At 51.1% G+C, this 14,625-nt stretch overlaps 1 protein-coding gene across 9 annotated transcripts in view; it reads left to right on the forward strand.

Moving 5' to 3' along the window:
• The window catches only part of PCSK6 (proprotein convertase subtilisin/kexin type 6), a 190,143-nt gene that overhangs the window by 111,783 nt on the left and 63,735 nt on the right, over nt 1–14,625 (forward strand). For 8 of the 9 annotated variants that reach the window (XM_067699407.1, XM_067699383.1, XM_067699425.1 and 5 more), the window contains 4 exons: nt 960–1,172; nt 4,476–4,576; nt 8,570–8,673; nt 10,441–10,558. In XM_067699407.1, the coding sequence (XP_067555508.1) occupies nt 960–1,172; nt 4,476–4,576; nt 8,570–8,673; nt 10,441–10,558 (536 nt within the window). The remainder of the gene's footprint in view (nt 1–959; nt 1,173–4,475; nt 4,577–8,569; nt 8,674–10,440; nt 10,559–14,625) is intronic. The other variant, XM_067699392.1, reaches the window with a different exon arrangement.

Here is a 14,625-nt window from a genome sequence, read left to right on the forward strand (position 1 = left end):
CTGAGTGTCAGTTTCCTCCTGTGTGTTTGGACAGGAGTATCCTTGGCAAGGATGCCGCAGCCACCAGCCCACGTGGAGACGGGTATTGGCACCTCTCTCTGGGGCTGGCTGTGCCCACCAACGGTCCAGCCTTTCGGACCGAACGGGTCGGTTCCGTCTTGGAACTGGTGTTCTTCTGGTGTTCTTCTTTAGCTGGTGTTTGTGGCTGGGATGAGTGTTGGTTGGATCCCATGGGTGTGGGTTGGAGAGGCTGCAGGAGCTCCCCTGACCTGCTACTGTCTTACAGAGACTTGCTGTCACGTGTGTGTCCTTAAATGTGAAAAGCTACACACAGGTGAACTGCTGGCCTTGGTTGCGCTGGCAGTGTGGCCGCTTCAACGCTGACCCAAGGGGAAGCCCGGGGGCGCTCTCCTAGGATGGCCCCGGGGTGTTCTGGCCCTTGGCCCTTGTTCCTGCAAATCCTGGGCCCGCCGCTTTTCAAGGAGTTCTTCTCCAGGAAGGATGCTTCTGCAGCTGGGTTTTCAGGAACTTTTGCCCTCTTCCTCAGCCAGAAAAATTAACGTCATAAATTCAGCCGTCAGCTTTCATCTCAGTGTACTTGGGGACGCTGCTTCGTCTTTCTGATCGTGGGACATTGCAGTGGAAATTACTGGTGTTGCTCTGGGACAGAGCAGCTTGTGTGAGGGCCTTGATTTTCCCGTGAAGAACAGGGAGGACTTTCTGGGCCAGCTTCTCAGTATGACGTTGTGATTCTATGGTGTCATGGCTGTTGCCGCCAACACTATGAAAATTGGAACGCCAGAGCCCATCAGCCCACAGACCACGCACTGGGCGGCCTCTGTCTGGTCTGAGTGCATCCTCCTCGGCCCCCTCCCTCTTCAGGGGTGGAGGGGGACGCTGGACAGGGGTGAGACCAGCTGGGGGTCCATGTGGGCTGACGCCTGTCCTCTCCCCTCCAGGGCCGGCAGGGCCTGGGCTCCATTTTCGTCTGGGCGTCGGGGAACGGCGGCCGAGAGGGGGACCACTGCTCCTGCGACGGCTACACCAATAGCATCTACACCATCTCCGTGAGCAGCACCACGGAGAATGGCTACAAGCCCTGGTACCTAGAGGAGTGTGCGTCCACCCTGGCCACCACCTACAGCAGCGGGGCCTTCTACGAGCGCAAAATCGTGAGTCCTCGGCGGAACCCCGGGGGATGAGCTCCTCGTCCCATTCTCAGGAGGACGGGCCAGTCAGGGCAGTGTGTACCTGGCCCCGGGCCCAGCCTTACCGTCAGGGAACTAGTTGTGCCTCAAGGTAAACCCCAGGCCCTTGGCAACCTTCCTCAGACCCTGCCTTTCTAATTTTGGCACAGAATACCAATTAAAACCCTCTCTGTCTCTAGGGATCTAAAAATAGCCTTTAAGAAAGGGGTGTATTCTCAGCGCGGTGTCTTTTTTAAGCTTTCTATGTTCTGTGGTCACATCGCTTGGGATCCAACTGGCCTGTTCAGTTTCAACGTGCAAAACAGAGTGAGAGAAAGTCTTGCTTCTTTACGGAAACAGTTTAGAAATCTGGGTGTCCTAGGTGTTCCCTTCCTCACAAAAGCACTTTTCCAGACACTTCAGGTCAAGAGTGGTTCTGTCGGTTACGCTCACTTCAATGAACACAAGTGCAGTTTATCTTTTAGAAAGTAACTTTTAGTTTAGTGATGGGTGAAGTTTGTGCTTGTTCCTTCCCTACGTGCTTTCCTACTTTGAAAAAATGTAAGAGGGGAGGGTTTCAAGTTGAAATCAATGCAGAATTCAAATGCACAGTCGTTAAGATGGTTTTTAGACCTTTAAAAAAAGGAGACCGTGGTGCTGGCCAACTGGTTTAACCTGAAAGCTCACTGGTGTCTTTTCATTTCTCCTGTTGCCTGGCCACATCTTTAGACATTACTTGCAGGCATATTTTTACATTTTTCTGCGGGAGCGTGCAGGCTTCCCGTTCCCTGATTTGCTCTGCACCAGTGGGAAGGTCAGCCGCTATCCTCCCACCGCCAGCCTGGCAGCAGCCCGGGCTGTTTCACGAAGGTATTAATTTATTTTCCTTTTCTACTGGACTGTGCACCCCTGGGATGGGGCTGAGATTCTGAATGGTGTCCTGTTCGTTTAGGAATCTAGCTCATTTGAACACGGACTTGCTGGAGTCTCATTAAGCAGAACCTGACAGAGGCCTTGGCTGGAGGGGGCAGGGAGGTGCTGTGTGCCGGGGACTCTGTGCTGGGTGGATGCCATTCCCCATCCCTGGGAGCAGGGCTTGCAGCTTTATTTGCTTAATTAATCACACAGCATCTGCAGGTGTGTACGTGTGCATGCATGGGCACACACCTTAGCTGCAAAATGCCTTAATTTCTTTTTCTTTTTAAAAAAAAATTCTCTGAGCCCTAATGTATGGTAAGAAGGGTGTCGTTGGGCAGAGGGTGAAAGAGAAAATCACACTCCATTGCAGCTGCTGTCCTGGTGCTCGTCCCTGGTAGTATGGGTGGCAGGTTGTTTTTGTTTTGGTTTTTGTTTTTTCCCCCAACTCAACAAGGCCAGGTGTTTGCTCTGAGTCCCTTAGAGACCCTGCCAGGGGGTGAGCCCCTTCCCTGGATGGTGGGCAGCTCGCGTCTGCACGTTCAGGCAGGTGTCCATGGAAATTGGATCTCGGGCCCCTCGTCCTCTTCCGTTGCTACAATGCAGCGAGTACCGACCTGCGAGAGATTGCCCGGTGCTGAGACAGGGCTTGTGATCAAATCAGTTGCACTTCTAAAGAGGCATCTCTCCCTCATTCATCCACTCACTGAACACAGCCAAGTACCAAGCAGGATGTAGAGTTTCAGGAAGGGGCTGCCCACCTCCCTGTGGGGAGGCCCCTCTACTCATGCCCCTTTCTCTGAGGCTGGAGAGCCAGCCACGGGCCTTACCTGCTCTTGGGAGCTTGGTGTCCTGCCCACACAATCTCATTTTCCCTCACTGGCCACCTTTGACTGAGTACAAGCATGTGCCAGGTGCCAGCTGTGCTTTCACAGGAGCCCCGTGAAGGACTTGGCATTAAGCCCCTTTGTAGATGAAGATCCTGGGGTCAGAGAGGTTGCATCCTCATCCCTGCTCCCTTGCCCTCCCCAATGTCAAGGTCCTGCTGAACTAGGAGGGGGGGAGGAGGCTGGTCTCCACCAGCATCCCTGTCGAATCTTCCTCTGTGTGTGTGACACGGGCTGGATCCCTCTCACTGGTGATGGTCGGCCCAGCTGAATCATGAGGAAGGAAAATGCTGTGTTTGGAAGAGGATCTGGACTGTTACCACAGGGGAAATTCGTTCTCAAGGGTTTTGCAGATGGGTTGCTGGAGGCTTACGGTTGGTGGGTATATTAGTCTCCTATTGCTGTCATAACAAATTGTCCCAAACTTCGCAGCTGGAAAGAGCACAGCTGTGTCATCTCACAGCTCTGTGGGCCAGAAGTGCTGCAGCCTCCACTGGGTCTCATGAGGCTGATGTCCAGGTGTTGGCCGGGCTGTGTTCCTTTCCAGAGGCTAGAGGGAGAATCCATTCACTGTTCATCCAGGGTGTTCGCAGAACTTAGTTCCTGGTGGTTATAGGACTGAGCTCCTGTTTCCGTGTGGGCTGGCTGCCGAGGGCTGTTCCCAGCTTCTGCGGGCCACCCATGTTCCTGGCTTTTGTCCCCCCAGCGCCCTCTTCAAAGCCAGCAGGGAGGGTCAGGTCCCTCCTAAGCCTCATCTCTCTGACAGACTTTTAAGGGCCCTGTAATTACATCCCCGACTTAAGTTCAGCTGGTTAGCAGCCTTAGTTCTACCTGCAAAATGCATGGGAGTCACACTAGGGCCAGTGTCCCATCCAGCACAACAGGCGTCTCCCAGCTGTACCCATGCGTGCTTCTCCGTTTCAGTTCAAAGGGAAGGTGCAGTCAGGCTGGACTGTGGTGAGGCCCAGAATCAGTGCCCACCCCCGTCACCGAGGGACACAGGTGTAGCTCCTGCTGCAGACAGAACTGGGTGCTCTGGGACACTGTCAGCTACCTGGGAGGACGTCCTGGTGGAGAGAGTGCTCTGTGACCTTCTCTGACCAATGGCCGATCTCTGGCTCACGGCAGAGATGCTCTCTGGGCCAGACGACACCAGCACGTGTTTCCCTGCTCTGAAGTCTGGAGTGACTTGGGGGTTGTTGATGGGGGCCCTGGCAGGGGGTCTTGGCGTGGAGGCCCCTCTGTTTCATTCTGTCTCTCTGTTGAGTCTCGGACTGCATCTGCAGTGGTGGGGGGCTGTGGCCTTAACCCCCTGTTCCTACCCCGCCATCACCATGTTGCTGCAGGGGGTGCCAGACACGCGGAAGCCTCCGTTGCCAAGGTGTGTCTGCATAGCACCTCTTCCATCCCTGGGGCTAAGGTCACGCCTGCCCAGGGGCAGTGTCCTGAGCAGCCTCTGACCCGGCTGCTTGCTGCCCCTGCCCAGGTGACCACGGATCTGCGCCAGCGCTGCACCGATGGCCACACCGGGACCTCTGTTTCAGCCCCCATGGTGGCCGGCATCATCGCCTTGGCGCTGGAAGCAAAGTAAGTTCCCACCTACCTTCCCTCCTTTTCCTTTTTTTAAAAAAGTGTTTATTGTGGTAAAATACACATAACGTAAAATTTATGTTTTACACACCATTTTAAGGGTGATGCTCGTTAAGCACATTCACTGTTGAGTGACCGTTGCCGCCAGCCATCTGCAGAACATTTTCGTCTGCCCAGACTGAAGCCCTGTACCCGTCAGATAGCTTCCTGTGTGGTCTGCTTGGGCTTAAACAACAGAAACGTACGATCTCACAGTTCTGGAGGCTAGAGGTCTAAGATCGCGGTGTCGGCAAGGCTGTTTCCCTCTGAGGCCTCTCTCCTTGACGTGTCAGTGGTCACCTTCTCCCCGTGTCCTCACGTGGCCTCTGTGTGTGTGTGTTTAGATCCTTCTGTAAGGACACCAGTCACGTTGGATCAGGGCCCACCCTAATGACCCCATTTCACCTTAATTACAGACGCCCATCTCCAAATGCAGTCACGTCTGAGGTCCTGGGGGTCAGGGCCTCAACGTGTGATTTTGGGGAAGGGACGTGCAATGCAGCCCATAACACTCCCCATTTCCCCCTCACCCAGCTCCTGCCAACCACCGTTCTAGTTTCTGTCTTTATGAACCTGACTCCTCTCGGACTTCAAATTTGTGGGATCACACAGTGTTTGTCCTTCTGTGTCTGCCTCACTTCACTCAGCATAGTGTCCTCCAGGTTCACATCAGGATTTCTCCTTAATGGGCATGAGTGGCTTCTTCCCTTCTCTCCCGTTTTCAAGCTCACAGTCTCCTGCCCTTCGTAGGAGCACAGGGAGCCGGGGGGGGGGTGCCCCAAGCCTGCACCGCACCCCCAGACCACACTTTAGGCTGATACAGCTGTCCTTTGTCAACTGTAGTTCATAAGTTGACAGTACGGTGGTGATGTTTTATCTGCTTTAAGCTGAACGAAAGCCCTAGAGTTGTCAATGGGTGGAAGGTTCAGAAGAAGAGAGTCTACTACACATACAGTCATGGGATCAAAAACAGATTTTAGTTTAAATATCAAAACTGGCTCAGAACAGCCCAGCCCTTTGAAGGAGTCATTTGCCGCAGGTGAGATTTTAAATGATTCAGCAGTTATATTTGGGTTGCTGCAGTCCTTCTAATTATGTATGTTTGCTCGTTGATTTGCATCAGGCGAAAGAGCGTAAAACTCAAATGCTACCCATTTCACAAAGAAAGAGCTAAATATCTTTGATTTTCAGGACAAAATGATAGCTTCTGTGTCCTGAGGCTCATTTAAAAAATGCTAAATAGTTGCTTGTGTGGGAAGTTGCTTTCATATACTTGGTGATTAGTTGTTTTATATTTTCTTTCCTTCCTTATTGGAAACATGGAAGGAGTTTTGTTAGTTGAAACTAAATAGAAAACAGACCCCGCTTTGTGCCGGATTGTCCCATTAAACTTGGCCTGTGGACTCATGAATTCCCCGATCACTGCCTCATCGTTTTAGCTCATCCTCAGAATTTTACAGGTGGTAGGTCAAGCACACGTCATTGGAAACAGCGTCCACTTAGAGCATTTAAACACATAGGGTTGGTCCAGGAAGGAACTTGGTGTAACCAGGGGCACTGCCGGCCTCAGCTGAGGGGCTTTGGAGGCCGGGGTAGTATCTGGACAGCTGCTCACGTGTGCAGCAATTTTGCTGTGGAAGGAGGCCGGGCAAAGCCAGGTCACCTGGGGGGAGAAGCTCTCGGGGGTGCAGGAGGCCTGCAGGCGGCATGTGACAAGGATGAAGGAAGAGCCTTATGTGTGAGAACCACCCCCAAGGCCTAGCAATCCCTTCTTCACTTAAAAAAACATTTTAAACACCATTTCTTAGACATGTTTTCATACAACTATATATGTGATTTCAGTACTATCATCAAAAATGAAATGGAGTTTCTCCTAGTAAGATGGTTTCTCACATCCTCCCTTTCTAAACCCTTTCTGTGTCAGCTCTGAAGCCCAGGCTTCCTGGCATCTGTGCTGAGCTCCCGGGGGGCTGGCTTTCTCCATCCTGGGTGGACCCTGCAGATGTGAGGGGTGACGAACCCGGCCAAACAGGGGAAAGGGCGGCAGGCACATCTGCCGTCTGGAATCCAAAGCCTGTGCGTGCGCCTCTCCACCAGAGGGCAAGGCCGTGGGCCACTCGGGGCCTCAGATCCTCCTCTAACAGTGAGGCTGGCTGTGGTCCTCAGAAGGGCAGTGGATAAGGGGAGGATAGCAAGTCAGCTTGTGCCAAGAAAAGGTCTGGAAACTGTACTGATGGGAACAGTTGAGATAGGCAGCCAGGAGGCCACTGACTGGCCGGGGACCAGCACAGTGTCAAGAACGTGGTGGAGAAATCAGGGGAAGCCCGGGCTAGAGCCCAGAGAGCGGGAGACCCCAGGGAGGAGGAGTACACAGGCCCCCCAGGACTCAAGCCACAGGTGAGCTTCTAGTACTAAAGCAGGCAAAGCATTTGTTGGGAAAGTAAAATAGTGCAGCTGCTGTGAAAAACAATGTGATGGCTCCTCAAAAAATGAAACAAAGAATTACCATATAATTTAACAATTCCACTTGTGAGTGTGCACCCAAAAGGACGGAGAGCAGAGACTCCAAGAGATATTTATACAGCCATGTTCACAGCAGCATTACTCACAATAGCAGAAGGTGGAAGCAACCCAGATGTCCATCAGTAGATGAATGTGGTCTATGGAATGTCATTCGGCCTTGAGAAGGAAGGAGGTTCTGACCCCTGCAGCAACGTGGACGAACCTGGAGGACATTATGCTGAGTGAACTAAGCCAGTCACAGAACGACAGATACCTTGGGACTCCACTTCTGTGAGGCACCTGGAGTCATCAAATCCATAGAGACAGAAAGTAGGATGGCCTGGCCAGGGGCCTGGGGGAGGGATAGGGAGAGAGTGAGTGATGGGGGCAGAGGTTCAATGGGTTAAGATGATCACGTTCTGGAGATGCACGGTGGTGACGGCTGCATAACACGGTGAATGTGTTTAATGGCGCTGAACTGTACGCTTAAAAACGGTTGAGATGGTACATTTTATGTTACATATATTTGCAGACACACACACAAAGAGTGGGCAGTTGGAAAGATGCCTGTGAGGACTGACCAGGGCAGGTGCTATTTAAGAAGAGGTGGCGAAGGCTACGTCCAGGGAGCTCCCGCTGTTTTTTTTTTTTTTTGGCTGTGCTATGTGGCCTGCAGGATCTTAGTTCCCCAACCAAGGATCGAATCCATGCCCCCTGCAGTGGAAGCACGGAGTCTTAACCACTGGACTGCCAGGGAAGTCCCCAGGGAGCTCCCATTCTTGTCTGTGTTGCGGTCCTAGTGCTGTGGACAGAGCAGGGTTCTGAGAGCATCATTGTCAGGTGGATCCTGTTTTGAGGAGTGTTGAAAAGGCAAGCAGATGTATCTTAGTGTCCAAGGTATCTCATCTCTGCATTTTTAATCGTGGGCAAGTGTTCTTTTAATGAAATGTTTCTACTCTGCACCAAAATGAATATATTGTTAATGTAGAATTACTAAAATCTCAAATTCTAGTGTGTGGGCAGTGGTCCTGGACATGGTGTCTGAGTAGGTGATGGCTGGGCGTGCCCCGGCCCACGGAATGCTCACTCACATGGTAAAGACTAGTCCAGATTGTCCCAACACGTGCTGATACGTAAGGCTGTCCTCTCCCCGGGGCCAGAGTTTGCCATAGAGCCTCATACAGACTCAGGTGGATCGTGGTAGCAAGGCTAGGCTTTAACACTGTGGGTTTTTGGTCACCCATTGTACTATCTTATCTTAGGGTTTGATGACTAGAAACCGTTCTTTACAAAGAGGTTGTGACGTTGACCCTTGACAAGGAGGGGAGCCTGCGGAGCCTTCCTCAAGTCCAGGCACGAGGCCGGCTCCCAACGCCCCACCTCTGATGGGCCTTGTGGCCGCCTTACAGACCCACATGAGTACAGCCGTCTGTCCTTGTGTCATTGCAGCAGCCAGCTGACCTGGAGGGACGTCCAGCACCTGCTGGTGAAGACGTCCAGGCCGGCCCACCTCAAAGCAAACGACTGGAAGGTGAACGGTGCTGGTCATAAAGGTGCGGCCAAGACTCCGGGGCTGGGTGGGTCCTGACCTCCTGGAGCCTGTATGGCGGGGACATGAATTTCTCAGAAAGAACCCCCAAATAACATTAAGTATGTGTCACAAGAATGAAAGGTAGAAATCCAGGAGTTTAATAAGGTCACTCAAGTTCTGGGCTTGCTAAGCCTCCCGACTTCTGCCACGTCAGGGGCCACCTGTGCCAGTATGGACTTCATGGTTCTCTTTAAATGGGCTTGCCTATTTTTTTTTTTTTTTTACACAGAGAAGTATATTTTAAAAGGAAGCTCTGTTACATCTAGTTAATCATGGGTTTGATGTGTAGTTACGTTTTTTCTAATGCACATTAAAACAAATCCATAATTATTAAGATACATGATGTTTGCTTATGTGCCACCTAAGGACAACTTGCATTCTCAGCCCTGGGTAGCTCTACAATTTTGAAACTATCCCTCAGTTTCCTGACCTGTACAAGGAGGACATTGAGATAGTTATATAAGTTACTTTCTAACTATAAAACTTCTGTCAGCAAGCCCTTGTGTTTTAAAAGGGCTCTGTCCCCATCATAGCCTGGGACAGACCCAGGTACCATGAAATCAACCCACAGTCCAGGCTTGTGACCCAGATATTTGGAGCCTCTTGAGCAGGTTATTATAGGACTGTGCCACTGGCTTTGTTTGTCTTGCTTCTTACCAGAGATACTTGAAAAAGATTTACATTCAGCCATGGTATGTTAGGGAGGACGTTTTTTCCTTTTCTTTAGCTCAGGTCCCGCTATTTCGACACCAAGCCTGATACTACTCTGAAAAATACAGGTCAAGCATTGTTACCCTAAGTTCCGAGGGACATTCCTTTTAATAAGGAGGCCATTGATTAGGCCTGATGCATCCTTGTGTTGCAGGAATGTCTGTGGTAGTGGCGTGCTGCAACAAGAGCTGACCTACATTGCGATTTTGGCCTAATTAAATAGGAAAAGAGATTGTATCTAGTTCTTGACCTTGCCTCTTAAATTCAACTCTGAAACTCTCCTGCGTTGGCCAAATTAAACACCAGCTTGGGCCAGCCTGTGTGCTGGGTGATGCTGCTCTCCCTGAATGCCCTAGAAATTCAGCAGGGAGAGCAAATGGCAGAAGAGATGAGCAGAGCCTTGTTTTATTGTGCTTATTGCACGTCGTGGTTGCGTGAACTAAGGTGTCGCATGTTTTGCTTTTCATGTCCGGCTCAAAATTCGGGGAGCGCAGATGCCAGGAAGTCCCTTTTTTTTTTTTTTTTTTTTTTTGCGGTAGGCGGGCCTCTCACTGCTATGGCCTCTCCCGCTGCGGAGCACAGGCTCCGGACGCGCAGGCTCAGCGGCCATGGCTCACGGGCCCAGCCACTCCGCGGCATGTGGAATCCTCCCGGACCGGGGCACGAACCCATGTCCCCTGCATCGGCAGGCGGACTCCCAACCACTGCACCACCAGGGAAGCCCAGGAAGTCCCTTTAATATAAAGAAACTCGCCCTCATCTTACAAAAAGAAAGTACTAGGCCCTCTCAACACTTCCTTTATTTTGCACCAAAATGGGACGTATTTTCTGCCCCTCGCTCCTGACCTGAAAGAGTTGGGAGAGTAAAGCAGCTGGGAGTGTCCTCAGAAGGACGGGTGCTGTGGCCCGGGGCTCTCAGGCGCTGGCAGGGGCCCTGCAGCCCTGGAGGGACACAGGTGGCCTGTCCCCGGACGGTGGTGGCAGTGGGGAGCTGGGTCTGAAGGCCCTGTCTTTTCAGTTAGCCACCTCTATGGATTTGGCTTGGTAGACGCAGACGCCCTCGTCATGGAGGCCAAGAAGTGGACTGCGGTGCCCCTGCAGCACAGCTGTGTCGCTGTCACAGACAAGAGGCCCAGGTGAGCTCGGTTCTTCCGGTGTGTCCTTTGGACTCTGCTGGAAAGTATTTCGGGGATGGGGGAGATAGGTGTTCACACACGCATTCCTGTGCACATCGGTGAGGACATGCGTGTGTGGGTGCGTGCAGTGCGTCTGTAAACATGTCTGCATTTTTTCTTGTGGATTGTGAAGCAGGGAAAGGAATCGATTCTTAATCCAGTACTGTTTTGAGGCCTTTTGCTGTCATTGTAGTTTCCCCTTTTGTCAATTGCTCCATTCTGAGGCGTCCATCCCTCAGCCTGAACCCCAGCCTAGGATTGGAACTTCTTAGCCGTAATATTTAGCAGAGCCACCCAGACCTGGGAGCTGCCCTGCTGGCTGGGGGCGATGGGCAGCAGCGCCAAGCGGCCTCCTAGAGGCTGGAGCCATAGCTCTGGCAGCTCCACCGGCCCCGAGAGTCCGCAGTGAGACCCCATTGGTCCTGGACCAGGGTGGCAGCCCCGGCTTCTTCTCTGTGGCAGGAGAGGGTTTAGTATCCAGAGTGCACAGCAGCACGGTGTCGCTTTTATCTGGACTCAGATAAGCTTAAGGTGTAAACACTGGGATTTTTTTTTAACATCTTTATTGGAGTATAATTGCTTTACAATGTTGTGTTAGTTTCTGCTGTAGAGCAAAGTGAATCAGCTATATGTATACATATATCCCCCTATCCCCTCCCTCTTGCGTCTCCCTCCCACCCTCCCTATCCCACCCCTCTAGGTGGTTACAAAGCACCGAGCTGATCTCCCTGTGCTATGCAGCTGCTTCCCACTAGCTATCTATTTTACATTTGGTAGTGTATATATGTCCATGCCACTCTCTCACTTCGTCCCAGCTTACCCTTCCCCCACCCTGTGTCCTCAAGTCCATTCTCTTTTTTTTTTTTTTTGCGGTACGCGGGCCTCTCACTGTTGTGGCCTCTCCCGTTATGGGGCACAGGCTCCGGACGCGCAGGCTCAGTGGCCATGGCTCACGGGCCCAGCCGCTCCACGGCATGTGGGATCTTCCCGGACCGGGGCACGAACCCACGTTCCCTGCATCGGCAGGCGGACTCTCAACCACTGTGCCACCAGGGAAGCCCTCAAGTCCATTCTCTATGTCTGTGTCTTTATTCCTGTCCTGCCCCTAGGTTCATCAGAACCCTTTTTTTTTGGGCGGTGGGGGGGATCCATATATATGTGTTAGCATATAGTATTTGTTTTTCTCTTTCTAAGTTACTTCACTTTGTATGACAGACTTTAGGTCCATCCACCTCACTACAGATAATTCGATTTCATTTCTTTTTATGGCTGAGTAATATTCCATTGTATATATGTGCCACGTCTTCTTTATCCGTTCATCTGTCAATGGACACTTAGGCTGTTTCCATGTCCTGGCTACTGTAAATAGTGCTACAGTGAACATTTTGGTACATGAGTCTTTCTGAATTATGGTTTTCTCAGGGTATATGCCCAGTAGTGGGATTGCTGGGACATGGTAGTTTTAAAAAAAATCTGTACGGAATTCCCTGGCAGTCCAGTGGTTAGGACTCCCCGCTTCCACTGCAGGGGGCACAAGTTCAGTCCCTGGTTGGGGAATTAACATCCCGCATGCTGCGTCGCATGGCCAAAAAAATCAACTGTAAAGTAAATAAAATAGCAAGAATCCTATTCCGTTAGGAGAGGAGATCAGATTACTCTCCTGAATTCTGCTGTTGCCGCTGTCCATTGTATCCTTTTCAGAATGGTGTTACTCTAGGCTTTAAAATCGATGAAGAATGGAATGCATTTCTTTCTCTTTATAACTGTTTATTACCTTTGGAAAATGTGTGTTTGAAAAGAAAAAGAAATGATGGGGTGATTAAAAGGGATTCTTGCTTTATCAACAAAGATAGATCATTCTCTTTGAGCTCACCCCTTTCTTAAAGGCATCTACCTCTTATAGTATGCCCTTCTGCTATAAAATGTTGAGAAAAGTGTTTCTTGCTGATGCCTTGCATACAGTAGAAATTCAGAAAGTATTTTTTGGATGAATAGCCACAGAAGGATCTTTTGAAAAAATTGCATTTCCCTCCTGCTGCTAATTGTGAAGACTGACTGCCGGGTTATCCCTCCAAGGCCTGAGGAGCTGGTAGGCCAGCAGGCGAGTCTCAGCCTTGACATTTGAAAGCGTCATTTTCTCTGGGGAGCCTTAGACTGTCAAACTCAGGAGAAAGTGGAAGGTTTTCTGAGATTAAGAGGCCTTTTGCATTCTTTTGCTTGGTTATTTGGAAGACCCCTGGCACACAGGCACTCAAGCTCCAGGTTAGGTGGTGCTGGACTCGGGGGCTGGGTCCCACCCGCGAGGCTGCCCTCTGCCCTGCCGCGTCCAGGCTGCAGCCCTTCCTTTCCACTGGCCTCCCCGTTGGGGCAGCTCCTGAATGAAGCATTCTTCTGCTGCCAGAAATAGTTTTAAGATGGGAGAGTGGTGCCTAGGTGGCGAAGGGTTGTTTTTATTTTTATTTTATTTTGTTTTTTAAGTGCTGGTACACGAAGTCTAGACAGCATGGGTTGAGGGGCGCAGCCATACTACACAGTGTGACATTGTTCCTGTCCTTTGAGGCAAGGTCCCCGCAAATTCCAGCAGACGGGAAGAATCGCACTGCTGTTTCTAAGGGAAAATCATCTTTACGTTTAGCAGTTTCAGACTCTCTGGAATATTCAGCCAATCTGCTGTCCCAAACCTCAACTGCACATTCAGTTGTTCCCAAGGACATAAGGGCCGAGAGAGAGACAGACAGCCAGGTGCTCCCACGTGGAAGGGAGATACGTGCTTAGCCCTGATAGCCTCATCTCCCGGCAGAGCTGCAGCCTGCCTGCCAGGGTCGCTTGAGCCAGAGCTGCTGAGCACCCCCAGTGCTTATGGCTGGTTTCCTTCATCAGGGTTCTTGTGTAGCTTTGCCTAAGCTGCTGGGACCGTTTAGCTTAAAGATGAAAAGGAAGTCTTCCCGCACGCCTGCTTCTCCCTCTGCCTCTCCCTGCTCCCTCTCTGCAGATGTTTCTTGATCTGGGGGTCCCCGAAGACGGCTGTCCACTGTCTTGGCCTCTTTCTGGTTTTTCCTTCTCATTGTGGAATCGTAGGATGCCGTGAATGTCCCAGACCTGGCTTCAGTGCTTCCTGTGGAGAAGAGCACAGAGAGAGGGAGGGAGGAAGGGGGGAGGGGGCCTCTTTGGCCGCCCTTTGCGGACCCATGTACCCATGGGACACGTTTCCCTGTCTTCCCTCCTGAATATAAGGACCAGGCCACCCTACTGTGACCTTCAGAGAACAGTGTTCCTTGCTATTAAGTGCAGGCGTCCTGGCAAGGACTGTGGCCACACCTGCCAGTTCTGCGGTGACGTCTGAGCCAGGGGGCCTGGGTGTCCATGGTCACGTGCAGGGCAGGAATGAAGAGCACTGACATCCTTCTTAACAACTTTGAGCCTCAGTTTCTTCTTCTGTGACGTGGGGATGTAAAACAGCTCCCAAACCTCACACCCTGGTTGGGGGTTTTGAATGAGTGAATATACGGGGAGTGCTCAGAACAGTGCCTGGCTCACAGTGAGGGCCTGGTAATTGCCGTCCATCACATTCACCCACGTATTTACAAGCAGCGTTGTTATACAAGGACATCACATGCAGTCTGGTTTCATGAAATACCAGAACAGTAAACAGCATGTGGTTAGTGCACAGTTAATTCTTGAACATCTAGAAATAGATGGTCTGCTCTGTAGATAAACCTAAATATTCAGAGCTTTTAGTTTTGACGTATATTTTGTGTGGTGGGTGAGTTCTTTAATAAAAGACAAGCCGCACCAAACCACGGGCTGTCAGGATGGTAATCTTCCAAATCTGCTGAAGCTGAAGACGGGTACGTAAGTCCTCTTTGCTTTGGAGGACTCTGGCTGTCTTTCCAGCGCGAAGTTAGGAGACATGGATGTCATAGACCGTGTCGCTGTAGCCTGGGTTTTTAAAGATGCGAGGGAAGTGCCGGCTAGAAAATCCTGCGAGTCAAATAAGATACTTAAAAGCTGGGCCTCGTTTTCATTCA

Source organism: Pseudorca crassidens, chromosome 1 (assembly GCF_039906515.1).
Source record: "Pseudorca crassidens isolate mPseCra1 chromosome 1, mPseCra1.hap1, whole genome shotgun sequence".
NCBI lineage: Eukaryota > Metazoa > Chordata > Mammalia > Artiodactyla > Delphinidae > Pseudorca > Pseudorca crassidens.